Source organism: Eubalaena glacialis, chromosome 13, assembly GCF_028564815.1.
Source record: "Eubalaena glacialis isolate mEubGla1 chromosome 13, mEubGla1.1.hap2.+ XY, whole genome shotgun sequence".
Classification (NCBI taxonomy): domain Eukaryota; kingdom Metazoa; phylum Chordata; class Mammalia; order Artiodactyla; family Balaenidae; genus Eubalaena; species Eubalaena glacialis.
In genome coordinates this window covers 46,103,852-46,119,851 of record NC_083728.1, presented here as the reverse complement: position 1 = coordinate 46,119,851, position 16,000 = coordinate 46,103,852, and the positions used below count along the sequence as shown (strand labels likewise).

At 43.2% G+C, this 16,000-nt stretch overlaps 1 protein-coding gene across 1 annotated transcript in view; it reads right to left on the bottom strand.

Annotated features, from left to right (window-relative positions):
- Positions 1–16,000, bottom strand: part of SPTLC3 (serine palmitoyltransferase long chain base subunit 3) — a 133,796-nt gene that overhangs the window by 6,056 nt on the left and 111,740 nt on the right. The window contains exons 11-12 of the mRNA XM_061208450.1: positions 5,431–5,566; positions 345–474 (exon numbers count right to left, since the gene is read on the bottom strand). Of these exons, the coding sequence (XP_061064433.1) occupies positions 345–474; positions 5,431–5,566 (266 nt within the window). The remainder of the gene's footprint in view (positions 1–344; positions 475–5,430; positions 5,567–16,000) is intronic.

Below are 16,000 nucleotides of genomic sequence, written 5' to 3'. Positions count from 1 at the left end.
CTCAGGCAGTTACTGCTGAAATGGCATGTGAGATCAGCGTCCGCATTTAAGAACAAGCAAAGAGCAGGATGTCTGGCTACTCAGTGGGTCTTTGCTATGAAACCAAAACACCGACTTGACTCAAGTCTTCACTGAGCTGATTTTCTTTTCTATCTGCTGAGTTGATCACATTGTTGGACATTGGTAGGATACCCTTGTTTTTTTTTTTTTTTTTTTAGCAGTGAGTGTTATTAGTGTTGTTTTCTTAAACCATCCAAGAGAAACCCAAGCGAGCTCAGTAAAAGAACGTGCTCGGAATCCGAGGACCCCATCCTGTTGCTTCTGCTGGGCTGTGGAGTACTTACTGCGTCTAACATCTCCCGGGTATGTGCTGCTGAAACACAGAACCGAGCCCGGGCTTCTGCAAGGGGAGTAGCTGGAAATCCAACGACCACCACGCCGATTTTTCTCTTTAATAGATGCCTTGCAAAAGCCCTAAGGGAAATGTTAAAAAGGAGATTAACTGAGAGATGACAAAATTACACTGCAAAAAAAAAAAGAAAAAAAAAGGAATGTGGCTAATTGACTTTTTTTTTTTTTAATTTATATTTATTTTGGCTGCACTGGGTCTTAGTTGTGGCATGCGGGATCTTTAGTTGCAGCATGCAGGCTTCTTAGTCGTGGCATGCAGGATCTATTGGGTTGGCCAAAAAGTTCTTTAGGGTTTTTCCATAAGATGTAATGGAGAAACCCGAACGAATTTTTTGGCCAACCCAATAATTCCCCGACCAGGGCTGAACCCCGGCTCCCTGCATTGGGAGCACAGAGTCTTACCCACTGGACCAACAGGGAAGTCCCTACTTTTTTAAAGTAAGTAGAAGATGACTGAAGTAATGAAACTTCTCTCAGATACAACCGATAAGGAAATGTGGCAGCCAGTCACTTGATGGTACCCATAACTGAGTGTGTATATTGTGGGGTATGGCGCACTCATTAGACAGTCACGTGTGCAGAGTCTTTGACATTGAGCAGAAAATGCTGGTGCACGTGACCCTGGTTTAACAAGTCTGCACATATGTAAAATCTTTTGTCTGCAGGGTTCCTAAGGAATAAAAACCGTTACTCAATGCGATTACCTGAAGAAAGAATATGTTAGATGCAAACCTATATGCTTTAAAAACTTAATACTGATAATACAGTGTGGAAATTTTAAGAAGCCTCTACTTTGTGACTATAATTTCAGGATCAGAATCAGAGGGTCTGCAGGAGCCAACCCCAAGCCATGTTATCTCTCCAGAGACAAAGATTTTATTTTCCATCAAGCCAAAGATAGGCAATAGCAAGGGTCTCCTCATTTGTTATGTGTATGTTCAGGGATAATAAACCCATTGGCTGGATTAAGGGGGGATGGTGAAGGAGGGAGGGAGAGGAATGCACGCACACAGAGGCTGGTCGGTAGAAGCAGCCTGGAGGCTGTAGGTCATAGAATTACAAAGCTCTTTGATACTGAGTAAAAGCTTTTTAAGCTATGATTCCTTCCCCTTAACTGCTTCTAGCCTCTTTTTATTTCAGAGCTAATCTCAGTAACGATTCTAGAATACCCAGCTCTCAAAGTCTGTAAACTTCTTGCTCTGAGATCCAATGTCAGACACAGGCATGTGCACCCAAGTGAGCCTTTTCCCTTTTGTGCTCCGTCGCTCCCCGCAGGAATCCTTAATCACTAAGATGCTTTGCCCTCAAGTGGGGTAAACGTCTCATATCTGTTCTTAGCATTAAGAGGTTGCCGGTGTCTTATTTTAGGCTGGAAGCTGACAGCACCACAGAAACCTTGAGTCATAACTCAGGAAGAATCTGCGACGCACGGGTCTTTCATTCTCCTCTCGTTTAGCTGTCTGCCTTTTGGTTTCCTCGTGCAGAACGCAGGTTATCAAAGAAAGCGATGGAGATTGCAAGAACTACCAAACACGCAGCCTCTCTGGCCCCCTGGCTTGGCCATGGCAAGATTCAGCCTTTGATTTGGATTGGGAAGGTTCCAAGGAGATGGAGCTTTCTAACTGAGGAAGCTTGAAAACAGCCATTCTTTCTTTTTCTTGATCACCCTATGGAAGGCTGCCCACGGAACTGCACAGGATGAGAGCTCGTAATTGTCTGAGAAACAAGTCAAGTGCTTTTATTGCTAGAGTACAAACCACCTGACCCATGATCGGGCCGGTTTTTGGGACTCCCCAAAGACCATTTTCACTGTCTGCACTCTTCTCTTTGTACCAGAGGAAGTAAGTTTTGCCAAAGAATGTAGAGCAAAATATATGACTGTTGATTCATTAGGCTAACCTGAGGCCTCCCCGGAGCAGTTCTAAGTTTAAAACTTACACTACTAAACCTAGTCTCCTTCAGCTAATGTATATGATTGCCTCTGGGTTTGTATTCCCCAAAGCAAATTAGAGCTGGCATAGGCTGAAAGAAACTAAACTATGTGAATAAGAATAATAATAATACAACATTAGCTTTGCATTGCACGCAGCATCACTGTATTTTCTGCACCACCATCCTCCAAGTGTATGATGAGGCCTGAGGATGGAAAATGTCAACCCTGTACCAAATAGTAAATACAGTATATTCTTGATTATTTAAGTGAATGTTTTATGGGTGAAATCACATTATACTAAACTCCATAGAAGATTCCAGTGGTAGAATTGCAACAGGACTGTATCCAAAAGGATACCTGGCTAGAGATAATGTCTCCATCCTGTGGTAGGTGGAAATGTGGAGAAATCACAGTTCTTTGAGAAAAATCAAAAGTTTTTAAATGAGCAAATGAAACAAGTGCTCATACACTGGCTTAGCAAATTAACTCCGTTTCAAAAGGTTCTCTGCCTTCAACTTTCCATTGAAGAAATATCAGCGCAGGAAACAAGATTGGGCAGCAGTAACTCCTGCCAACATTAGATAATATTACCTTTTGTAACTAACCTGTTCTAAGTTTTCTTAACAACCCAAATAATTAGATTTTTTTCCCATTGTCATAATGGATGCCTTTTGATTCACCAATGATGACATTAAAGAGGGTTAAATTCTACTCTGCATTGCTTTAAAGAGATGTGTATTTTTCCCCTATGGGCTGTGCTGTGCATTGAAAAGTGCACTGGTTTAGGAGGCAAATGCAACTGGTTTGAATTCTGGCCTCTAGTACCTACAATGTGAGTGACCCTGAGAAAGTAGGTTGACCTTGGGGTGTCTAGGTGTCTTCATTTGTAAACCAGGGCTAAGCATCCCACCTTCAATGGGTGATCATTGGGTGTAAGAGCCTTCCTTAGCACATAAGTAACATCCAGCAATGTTAACTCCTCCTTAGCCATGCAACCACAATGACTCAATATTATACTCTGTTGAAACTAACAATTATCATCATTGTAGTTGTAGTAGAAGTAGTAGTAATAATGATGTCTACCACTGATTGAGTGCTTACTCAATTACTACATAAAGTGCTTTATATACATTATTAATACTATTAATAATAACAGCCAACACTGAGTAGCTCCTATGTAAGACACGACATGCCAAATGCTGATAGACTTCATCTTGTTTAATCTTCAAATGATCTTAGGAAATAAGTCCTATTCTATCCCATTTTCAATATGAGAAAAGTGGGGCTTCAGAAGGTTGGTTAACTTGTCCTAGATCCCCCAGCTAGGAAGAGGCAGAGTCAAATTTCTTTTTCATTCCAAACATCTCATTATACCTTAGAACATAACTTTTCCAGGAAACTCCCTCTCAGTTTAATTCTCCTTTTTCACATTAGCTTTGTCTAGTCAGGACTCCTGGCATATAAAGGAGGAGGGGAACTCCCTCTTTCGTTCTGTCATCGTGCACTTGAATTCTTGCGTTGAAATGCATTTGTTTTTATTCTTCATGGACTCATCTCATTGGATGGACTCATGTTCCCAGCCTGTTGAGGTTCTAATTCCAGCTTCCATCATCAAAGTCAGAAGTATCCAGCACACTCCCTACCGCCACCCTCTGGTGTTGACACTCTCTAAAATGAAACAGGTTTACTTTTGGTGTCTTCATTTGAGCTAATCATAAAATAGTAGATAGACATGGGCTACGTGTGGAGTCAGAACATACCGTTTTCCCAACCACTCTGAGTAAACGTGGGTTTTCTTTCCTGTCATCCAAGATCAGATGGTAAAGGGTTTTGGGTTATCTGCCACTTGGAATCACCATTGTCACTCCTTCCTGCCATTAGCACAGAGCAGTATCCTATGACATTTCTGAAACACACTGTCTTCTTGGCTACTCCAGGCATTGATTTCCTGATCCAGATCCATGAACAAAGGGCTGAGTGGTGGACGGCTGTGGTGCATGAGGCAACTCATGTGTGCGTTTTAACTGCTTATTATTTTGCTCTGGTGAAATGACACAAAAGTGTACTCCAAAAAATCCATCTTTTAGGAACATATAACTCAGTTCTATCCATCATGAGTTTTCAACTAATAGCCCCAGAACTTCTTTTCTATACTACGTCTAATACTCTGCCAATCTACTTTGACTGTTAAGAGAATCAAATGGAAAGTTCCAACAAAGGGGTTGTGTTAAAGGAGTGTCAGGATGTCTAGAATCTGATAAACATTTGTTGAGAATTACTTTCTACCATGTGCTTCATCAGATACACAAACATTTTATATTAGAAAGGAGTTTAATTAACTTCCTTTTAACAACAGAGTTAATTATTCTCTAGCAGATTGGAGATGGCTCACGTATAAATTCATCTGTGCCATACTGAGAAAAAGTCATTTTTCCTCTTTATGCAGTTTTTACTAATGCTCAACCTCAGAGTTGCAATCGGTGGAAAACCACCCCAAATAAGCTTACAGGAGTGGTGTTAACATTTTTTGTTAAGAGCAAGAGCTTTGGAGTAAGCCTAGGTTTGGGTTTGCCTCTTGGTTTTACTACTGCTTGACCGGTATGGCTTTGGGAAGCTATTTAACTGCTCTCAGCCTCAGTTTCCCCACACATGAGGGTGCCTTCTTTTGAGGATGGCCGTGAGAGTGCAATGGGAGAAAGCACAGAGCCTGGTAATGTTGCTTTTGAATGTTGGGAGAGATGGTCTTTTGAGGTTCTCCCTGAGAAAGATCTTGAGGGAGGAAGAAGTGCAGGATCATCCTTAATTTACAGCTGAGGCCTGAGGTAAGTGACTCCACCCAATTCACAGAGCTTGGAAATGATGGGCCGCAGTTCATGGCTCCCTTCCCACAAGATCTGTGAAAAGACCTTGCTGATGGGCAGGCAGGTAGCTTCTGAGAAGCTGGACAAGTGAATTCTGAACTCGGCGTCCCGCTCAAAATGCAAAGCAATACCTATGCTGAAAGAGCCCCCTGGTGTCAAAAGCACCATCTCTGTCATATCACCTTGGAGCTTAGGTGTTATTCTGGGAGTCCGCTGGATACTCACGCTACTTTAGCAGGCATGTAAAGGAGCAGGGGAACAACGGGAGATTCCTCATTGCCATAGATAATGAATCCCATTTCACTCAGTCTCTGTCTGAAGTATCTTGTGTTTTCTGCAAGTTGCTGTACTCTCTGCAACCCTGAAAGGAAACAGGCATGAAATCCATCAATTCCCACCTGGAAGAGGGAAGCAAAGGTCAGACTGTCTTGGCAAGTGTTCCTAAGTCTTTCTGCAGTCCTGCATTAAGAGTTGGAAGGGGGTCAAAGTAGGGTAGGGAAATATCTCCTGGTGAGCAGGTGTGGGCACTGATGCCTGGGATCTGCCCTGAGCCTAGAAGGCAGGATCCGGGGGAATGGTGCTGCTGGGTACTGCTGGCAACCAAAGCCAGGCTAGGCTGCAGGGCAGTAGGGGAGCAGGAAGGGTGTCTAGCAAGAAAGAAGGAGAAGAACTATTATTTACTAGACAACTATTGTGTGTGGATTCTGCTAAGTACTATAGACACATTAGTTCAGGGGAAGAGAGTGTGACAAGAAGTCACACATACACACACACACACACACTCCACCCCATACCACTTGTTGGTTGCAGCTTTTTAGCCAAGCTGAGCTGGCCCATTAAGTAACCCTTCATCTAGGTCTCTAATCAAAGAACACTTCATCCAATCTGAATTTGAAGGGGTAGCATATCCTTGGACAGCTAGATCCATTGGAGACTGGGACTATTTTGTGAGGCACTCAGTGGTGATAGAGTAATAGAGGAAAGGGAAGAGGGGACCCTCTGCTTTCTCCAGACAGAAAAAATGACAGGGTTGGCCCCCAACAGAAGGTCAAGCAAGGTACATGTGCCCATTTCAAGGTTATTGGTACTTCCGCTCAAAAGCTTATCTTCTGTCTTAAGTGTGTATCCCAGTGGGAAGGTCACACACATTATGAGATGACCAAAGGGAACTGAAGAGTAGAAAGAGTTCTGGAGATATCTGTCTACTCAGTTCTGCCTCTAATCAAGTAAGTGAGTAAACTAACCAAAGCTAGAGAGTGTTTGCTCAATAAGGAAGATTGAATAGGATTGAATATTTAATTCCCTGAGAAATCAGTCCAATGTTTGCATTTGATGCAGCATTGCCATTCAGCAGGAATTTGCTGATACAGCTGACCTCCATTCTGATTGGTCAGGCATCCATTCAAACTGATCAACTCTTACTCTACCAGTTTTTCAATATTTTGAACATCACTCCTGGGTGTGTTTGTAACTCTTTAGATCGAAAATGGATAAAAATTTCAGTAAACATGTCATCACAGTCTTCTAGTTTCTTCTTGGAGACATGGCCCCAGACAGTGCCTTGACAAAGGGTTGAGCAGTGGGTACCTCCTGCTCAGCATCCTTCCTCCAGGGGACCATGATGTTCAGGTAGAGTTGGCTCCACCTTTCCTCTTGGCTACAGGGGTATTGTGTGACCCAGGCCTGGCCTATTGGAATACTCCACCCCCCTGATAATTGGGTCACTGATGGAACACAACCGGGGCCTACCAGTCTTTCAGATCTACTGAGGAAGAAGTGTAAAAACAAGGTCATCTTCAAGCTACATCCTTGTCACCATGGAGGAAACCTGCTTGAGAATGATGTTGATTCAGAAGAAAGCCAAGGCACAAGACAGCAAGAGTCTTGATGGCATCATTGGAACTCTTGGGTCTAGCAGTGCCTAAGTGAGTCCATCCTTTGGACTGTCCCTGTTGTGTGAACCATTACATTTCTTTTTCTTACTGAAGCTACTTTGAGCTGAATTTCTACTACCTACAAACTGATATGTCCTGAGTAATACAGGTGGCCAATAAGTGGATGAGGTGACTTCTTAAGGACGATAGTAATATCAACAGCAATAATTATTGTAGCTCACAGATATGTAATGTCAACTTTGTTCTAAGCACTTGGCATTTAATGATTTATTTAGTCCTCACAACAACTATATTGAGGTAGATGCTATAATCTCATGTTATACATGAGGAGGAGACAAGTAACTTGCCCAAGTTCACATAGTTGGTAGGTAGCAGGGCTAGAACTTGAACCCAGGCAGTTGGTTCTGGAATCCGTGCTGTTAACCCTACATTATGTTGCTCTGCCCAAGAGAAGCAATTGATCATGTCCACCCAGATAAAGGATGGTGGCCATCTCTTCTCCTCAAGCTCAGTAAAACTCATTTCTAACAGCTGTTATGATCATTGTTATACCAATTTTTTCTAGTAGAGGCAGTTGAGAGATTGAGGGCTGAACAAGATTTTGGCAGCCTCATGTTGTAAGGGCATGGGGTACAGCATCAAAGACTAGAGTCCAGGGCCTGCCACAAGGGAGGACTGGTGAACCCCTTCACTTTGGGGCCTGAAGGGCTGCCCCCAAGGAGTAAGTATGAACCAGAAGTAGACAGGCCTTTACCCTTCCAAGGTACTTTTAAAATCTAATCATCTGACATTTTTCACTGGGTTCTATCACTCCCCAAATGCTTCAGATCTTCCGTTGAGAGTTTTACTTTGCTCATCAGATATAAATGGACTTGACTCCTGTGACATCTTAAATTTGTTAACAATGTATGCCAAGGAATGGCGGTTTGGTTGAGTGGAACACCAACCAAGGAGGAGGTTGTTGAATGCCTCAATTGTCCCTGCTTGTTTTCTGTTACTACTCTTTACCCTTCCCCCAATCCCGGTTCTCCAGGAAGATCCCTCCCCAGCTCTGCCAGTTCTCAGCAAGCAGACTGTGATGCAGCAAGTATCTGATTTATCGTACTTTCTCAGGAAAGCTGACCTGTCCACTATGTTGGCTACAGCGCATGGATGCAGGACATGCTTGACCCTAGGGAAGCCATGAGTTGGTCTATCATGAGAAGTTTGCCGAAGAGATCATACATATGAATCAAACCAATAAGATTGTTTTGCTGGTAGAGTGTGAATGTAAAAAAATTTAGAGACAGCTAACAATTGGAGGAAGACTAGAAATTGAGGCGCACTGAGAGAAAAGCATATTATCAGAATCTATGAGATAGAGGAAGCCATTGGTCAGTAGAAGCTATGGTAGCCCGTGAAGAAGAGAAGTGGGCAGTGCAAGGTTGGTCAATAGCAACAAGAAGCGAAGAAACAGAAACAGGGAAGAGATTATAGGCTAATGGGGGAGACAGATATTAATCAAATAAATCACACAAATGAATATAAAGTTGCAACTCTGATGAGTGTGGTAAAGAGTGCTATGTGGTGTTATGAGAGTCCATAGTAGAGAGATTGGACCAAGTGTGAGGAAGTCAATATATGATGAGTGAGCTGAGATCTGAAGGATGGACAAATGTTAACAAGATAAAGAACCAGAGGAGAGAATTCCTGGCACAGGAAACAGATGCAATGCTCCTGTAGTTTGTAGAAAACAGAGTGGCTGGGAACCAGCAAGATGTGGTTGAGTGTAGGGCAAGATGAGAATGGAACAATGAGTCGATTGTCTAAAAAAAACAGGAATACAGTGTTTAGAGAATCCAACACTGAATGGTTGGTAAGAGAGGATGAGCTTAAAAGGGAGACAAACAGGAGAAATCAGAGAGGGAGAAGGTAAGTCAGGAGAAGAACTAGTGTTCATTAGAGTTATCAACATGGCGGTCATGGATAACCTTTTTTGGGGGGTTCCTGGTTAGGACTTTGGTTTTAAAGAAACAGGTAGTTGCAAGTATGGTTTACTTTAATTCATATGGGCTTTTAGCTTCCTACCCACCTCCTTAAAAAAAAGATAAGTCCTCTCCCCTAAAATTCCAGATTTGCAACATGAATACAAGTAAAGGATTTGGAGAAGTGTAGAACCATTTGAGTAAATTTTTTTTTTAAATTGGGGTAGAGTTGTTTTACAATGTTGTGTTACTTTCTACTGTACAGCGAAGTGAAATAGAGTTCACTGTGCTATACAGCAGGTTCTTGTTAATTATCTATTTTATACATATTAGTGAATATATGTCAATCCCAATCTCCCAGTTCATCCCACCCCCCAACCTCCCATTTGCATAAATTTTGTTGCATAGACACAGCCTCTTTTGTGCTTAAAAAAAAAACAAAAAACAGTTTTGTAACATGCTGAAGTGTCCCTTGGAAACTTGTATGTGTACAGAGAGCAACCTATTTGAAGGACAGAACTAGCAATGAGGAAGGAAAATATTTGTCATTACTTAAAAAAAAAAAAATCATTCATACATTGAAACTGTGTGTGTTTAGGAAGATGAGAACATAAGGAGTAGGGAGAGATTGTGGACCGGAGAAGGAAAAGAAAAGAGGGGTTGTGTGTATGCACAAGGCTGATTCACTTTGCTGTGTGGCAGAAACTAACACAGCATTGCAAAGCAATTATTAATTAACAAAATTTAATTTATTAATTAAAAAATTTATTAATTAAAAAATTTTAATTTAAATTTAATTATTAATTTAAAAAAAGGAAAACAGAAGAGGGGCTAGAGTATGACTTGTTTTAAAGAAGGTGATTCAGATACAAATGAACTTATTTACAAAACAGAAACAGACTTACAGATATTGAAAACAGACTTATGGTTACCAAAGAGGAAACGTGGGGGGGAAGAATAAGTCAGGAGCTTGGGATGAACATGCACACACCACTATATATAAGAAAAATAACCAACAAGGACCTACTGTATAGCACAGGAAACTCTACTCAATATTCTGTGATAACCTATATGAGAACAAAATCTAAAAAGAATGAATATATGTATAACTGAATCACTTTGCTGTACACCTGAAACTAGCACAACATTGTAAATCAACTATACTCCAATAAAATTAAAAACAAACAAACAAAAGTAAAGAAGGTGATTCAAATGAATGCACAGATATACATCCCAGCTACCAAAATGTATTCCATATGGCTTGTCCCCTTGTGTGTTCAGCTCTTCTGTTGACTGTTAGTTGCACAATGAATAGATGAGTTCATCAGGCTGAGTCTGATGATTCCTAAATGATCCCCCTCACAGACTAGAAGGATTTCCTGGCCTGGAAGTGCATGAATGACTTAAATTGCTTTTCCCAATGGCATTATCTTTGCACTTGCCCATAATGACTCATCCATCATTGGGCTGCCCAGCTACCTAATTGGCCCCGTCTGTCCTCTCTGCCTTGATTAACCCAAGTAACTGGATCACTAGCTAATGTCATCACTTTACTGCTTCTAGATCCTTTGGAGAGTTGACCAAACAGATCAGAATATCGATCGCAGGGGCAGCTGACTCTTGAGAACTGAGTGTTTTATTCTTGCCCTGTCGTCTCCCTCTTTGAACCATTTAGCACAGCATGGCTGACAAGCCATTACGACACACTTCGTGGTCACCATGTTTACTCACATAGGGACACTATAAATGCCTTGAGGTCTTTTGAGTTGGCCAAGACACAGCTCCTTTCAATTACTCTATTGCTCACTCTGGAAAATTGGAAACATTCTCCTTCTCTTGGAGGGCCTGGGGGCAGAGAGAAATTTGTACATATAAAACGCTACTCACCTACAGGATGTGGGTGATTTTATTAATTATGTTGTGCTTTGAGATCCTTGTTTGAAGAGCACTTTATAAAAGTAGAAGGAATTTTTAGCACTTGTCCTTTCGTACAGGGATGGCCACGCCAGGATGGCATGGGGACTGGGCATGGCAGTGACCTTCCCTTTGCAATACACAAAGTCCCTAATTAAATAGTTTCTGATTCTTCTTCCACCTATTATAATACATAGAAGTCAGGGAAGGCTCCACACAGATAAATAAGTGAAGGATGGGATCTCTTATGTAGAGTGCTGGAGAGTTTATACGAGTGTCTTATTTTGCTGTATTCTGGGTTCTCTGGAAGAGGAATAAGCTTTGGAGTTAAATGGACTAGGAACCAAACTCCACCTGGACAACATAAGGCTTTGAAACCTCAGTTTCACCTAGAGATACATAAGCTTATCTCACAGGAAGATTGGGAGAAATAAAGGGTTAATACAGGAACATGCTTAGTTCTGTGTCTGGGAAAAAGATACTTGAAAGGTTAGTTACATTTTTCCATTAGCAATAGTTCTGGGCAGCCTCAGTGGCACCTCAAAATCATTTGGAGAGCTTGGCAAAATCCCATGCCCAGACTGTACCCCAGACCAATGAAATCAGCATCTCTGGTAATGAGAGCAAGCATGAGTTTTGGATTTCACCAGGTGCAGCCAAGGAGGCTCAGATGTCTCAGAAACAATGGCCATTACCAGTTCACCCCCAAGGCCATGCATGGCTGTGTTAGGTGCCTGACTGTGTCTTGGCTGAGTCATGCTCCTTGGTTGGACATGGAAAGTAAAAGATGGGCATATGTCCTAGCCTCTTGTTTGGCAAGATGACATCCCAGCATTTACTGAGTGCTCGAGGTCTCCAATGGTATGTTTGTGGGATCACTTGCTCCCCTGACAGTTATCAGCTCCAAAGTGCTCACTCGACTTGAGACCAACCTCACTGTCAACCTCGCCCCTCTCATGAGGCTGGATAAAATCAGGGATGGACCCAGCTTGGCAGATGACCTGTCGGTTGCCATTCTACCCACTTGGATTTCTAGCTCTGCCAACTTGAGAGATGGACTAGGTTTAACCTTCTCTCCAATGTTATTAAAACAAAAACAGCTGGGGCAGGGGAAGGAAAACAAATAAAACCCAAAGTGTCACCACTACAAAGCCATGCCGTCCCCAAATAAAAACAATCATCTGTGGCATTTCCAAAAATATGCTCAGGTCAACTCAATCTCCAGAGGACCAGAAGGAATTGTGGACAGTAGACACTCCCAGAATGACCTGTCAAAAGCTAAAGAAGGAAAATATCTTCTCTGTCAAACCATCGAACCATCATCTGCTGGCAAAAGAGGACAAAGGCATTTCCCCCTGTAAGACTGAGTGAAAGAGGCGGATTTGATGAGTTTGCAAGACAATACCAACGACACTCTCTATTTTCTGCAGACTTTGCGAGCTTGCTCTCTAACAGAGGAAACGTGCATAGACCCAGATGGCACGGGGCAGGGGGACTTATTTTATTATTCCCCAGGCTGAAAAAGGCACATACAGAAATACACACTGCCCTCCTTTCACCAGTGCGGAATACAGACTGGGCAACCTCACACATGCTCCTAGGCAGTGACGCTTGGGAAATGCGGTTCTCTTCTTTAGAGATAGGAAGGATCTTTCCCTAAAACATGTGTCACAACTTAAGAAGTCGATCTTTCTGAACAACCAGTTTGATCCTCAAGAGTGCCCACAGTAGTCTGAGAAGGCCTCCCTCCCCCCACCCCTGCCCCCTTGCCTCCTTCCCCTCCTTTGTCTGACACTCACACTAGGCTTCTGCTTGGGGCATGGGGAGGGGGCGGGAGCAGGGGTGCCGGGGAGAGACCTTGGAGTAAAGTTTCAATGTGGCAGCAGGAACCCAGCGTCTGTTATTTTAAGCTCTGGACACCAGACAGGACATTTTGTTTCCTACACACTCGGGGCAGAGAGATCTCAGGAAAGATCAAGAGGCTACAGAGCAGCAAGCATCATAAGAATCACATTAGCAGTGACAAGCTTCCCAGTGGGATGGAGAAGACAGCGTTTGGAGTGGTTTGCTGAGAGGAACACATATTTTTATCAGGCACTGAAGCTCTCCCTTTTGATGTCTGGATTCCAAGGTTACGGCATGCATTATAGTCACATACACGTGTGCCAAGGACGGTCCAGGCCGCTCAGTCCTGCCCCTGTGGAATGCACACAGGAGCGGAGTGGGCAGGCCGGACGTCGGGGTGGACGGCTGTCTACACGACAGGATTTCATGCCCCTGTTTCCACCTCCCCACCCACTGCTCAGATACACCATCAGGGGCTTAATCCACAAGGAGAGGTGACAGTGGACATGTCTTGTGCACCTACTATGAGCCAGGAGCTGTGCTTTTGGGCCCCCTTCACAGATGAGGAAACCAAGGCTGGGAGACTGTTCATGCATTGCACAGCTGACCCGGAAATTGGCGGTGCCTAAGAGTCTATCAAAATCTGCTCCTTGAAAGAAGCTCGTAAACTCATTCCTGATGAGGTGTGAGTCCCATGATTCATGGATTCATACATTTCACAAATGAAAAGCACTCACTATGTACAGGAGCCAGCTGCTAAGATGGAGGAGAAGATGAAAAAATTCTGGGGCTATTCGGCAAGAAATAACCTAACAGTAGAGAGAGCAGATATCAGATAATATACACATGAGAAGAGCCATAAGACAGATATAGACAGAGTCAGCCGGCCTGTCACATAGCAGTGTTTCTTGAATCCTTACAGAATGAGTGATAAGATTTAACGTTAACTTGCATTTAAGTGGAGAGCAGCATCTTAGCAAGTCTCTAATGATGGAGTTTTACACATCGAATGAGGTAATTTGGAAGGCTGGGGCCTTTGGGAGCCTTGCGAATTGGTGATTCTTAAACAGGGGAACACACCAGAGTCTTCAGGGAATTTTTTTTTTCTGGAATACTCACAGGTAAGCCTCTTCTGCAGAGATTCTGCTCCAGAAGGACTGGTGTGGACCTTTTACAAAACCTCCCCCTGGGTAACTGCGGTGTGCACCCCAGCTCTGAACCACCACTCGTAGTCATAAACTACTGTGGTTGTTGATTCTATGAAGATAATAAGGCTGATTCTAACTGAACCCGCCAGAGAGCAATTTGTCTCCAAGTATTTTTGCATTTTTCCCCTCCATCAACAGGTCCGTGTGTCAGCTCCCATCTGCCCTTTTCTTTTTTCTATGGCGGTGAGGAAGTCACTCGCATCTGAGCCTTAATTTACCAATCTGTTAAATGGGGATGATAACAATCTATTTCCCAGGACTTTGGGGAGAATGCTATTTCGTACTTTTCCGTGCGAGTGGCTGTTGTGTTCAGGGGAGAATTAAAAGATGAATATGTCTATTACTTTCAAGGAGCTTATAGCCTAGAAAAAGTATGTAATAATCACAGACGGTAGAAAATTGAACGCCCCGTGGAAGAAATGCTCTGGGAGTTTGGAGCAAAGACCTAGAGGTGGTAAGTGAACACCTTGTGTGCCAGGAGGGATGGTTAGCTCCCTTGCCTAGAACGTTTGGTTTACAGTCATGAGAAAGATCAGTGGAATCAGACCCAGAGGGCTGCAGATGCCAACCTAAGAGGTGGTGGGCACCAGGGAGCCAGGGCAGCATCACGAACAGGATATGCCATATTCTGAGGGGGTTTAGGAAGAGGAAGTTATAGTGTATAGTACATGGAGTAGGATAAGGGGAAAACCAGAGGTGGCCAGACACGTAAGGAGGCCAGAGTGGCAGCAGAAGTGGGTGAGATGTGTTTCAGCAAAGATTGTGGCAAGAAGGCAAAGGAGAGGTCTTGGCTGAGGAATTGGGTTAATGGGGGTCCCCTGAAAGCGCTCTGAGAAACAGTGCAAATGAAAGTAGCCTGTAGGAAGCCCCATCGAGGCAGCGTGTACATGATTCAAACCTCTGGTTTTCAAAGTGTCTGCTGGGCGGGGGGTGCACTGAGGAAGCCTCAGGGAGGGGGTGCAGGGAAAAACTGAGGGAGGGGCTCAGCGGCTGGGAGATCGGACCACTCCACCCTCCAAGCTGTCTCCATGACAACAGCATCTCTGTCAAGTGCTCAAGGACCGTGAGCCTAGTTTTCCTGGGTTCAAAATCCTCTCTGCCATCTTGGGCAAGGCATTTCATCTTTCTGCAGCTCAAGTTCTTCACCTGTAAAATGTGAATAATGACAATGACAATAATAATAAGAAGGATGCCCATTTCATACTGTTATGAGGATTTGATTTTAAGCACTTTGGACAGTGTCTGGCACACAATAAGTCCTATAAGAGTGTTGTAAAATTTTAAAAATTTGTATAAAATGGACTTCCACGTACATTTCATTGGAAAAAAAAATTCTGTGGTTCAAAAATATTGAAAACTATTCATTTCCAGTCTTCACCAAAGACTGAACTGACTTGCTTGGATTTGCCCTCTAAGGCTGGGCCTCTGTGATCAATGGAAGTGACCTGTGGTGTCTACAGCCAATCTGGTTGTTCCTGTACCCTCCTCAGCTTCTTTTGTTTTTTTGTTTTGGTGCCTAGGACATGCCTTTTAATATTTTCTTATCCCCCAGAATTAAATAGTCACCAGAATAATGTTCATTCTCAGTATTCAAGTTGAAGCATATGACTACTGGAAATTAACTACATAAAGTCCTATTTTATAAAAACAAAATACATTTTAGCGACATTAACCAGTACTTAAGTCGTAATCACGTGAGCTCTTAGAAAGGACTGGGCTCTTTCTGAAGAAAGAGGTTCTCCACTGCTGGCTTTGAAGATGGAGGGGGTCACATGGTAAGAAATTCAAGTCTCCAGGAGCTGAGAGGGGCTCCAGCTGACAGCTGACAAGCAAACAGGGACTTCAGTCCTGCAACCCCCAGAAACTGAGTTCTGCCACCACCACACGTGAGCCTGGGAGAGGAGTGTGAACTCCAGAAAAAAGCTGCTGACACCTTGATTTCTGCCTTGCCAGGGCCTGAGCAGAGAAG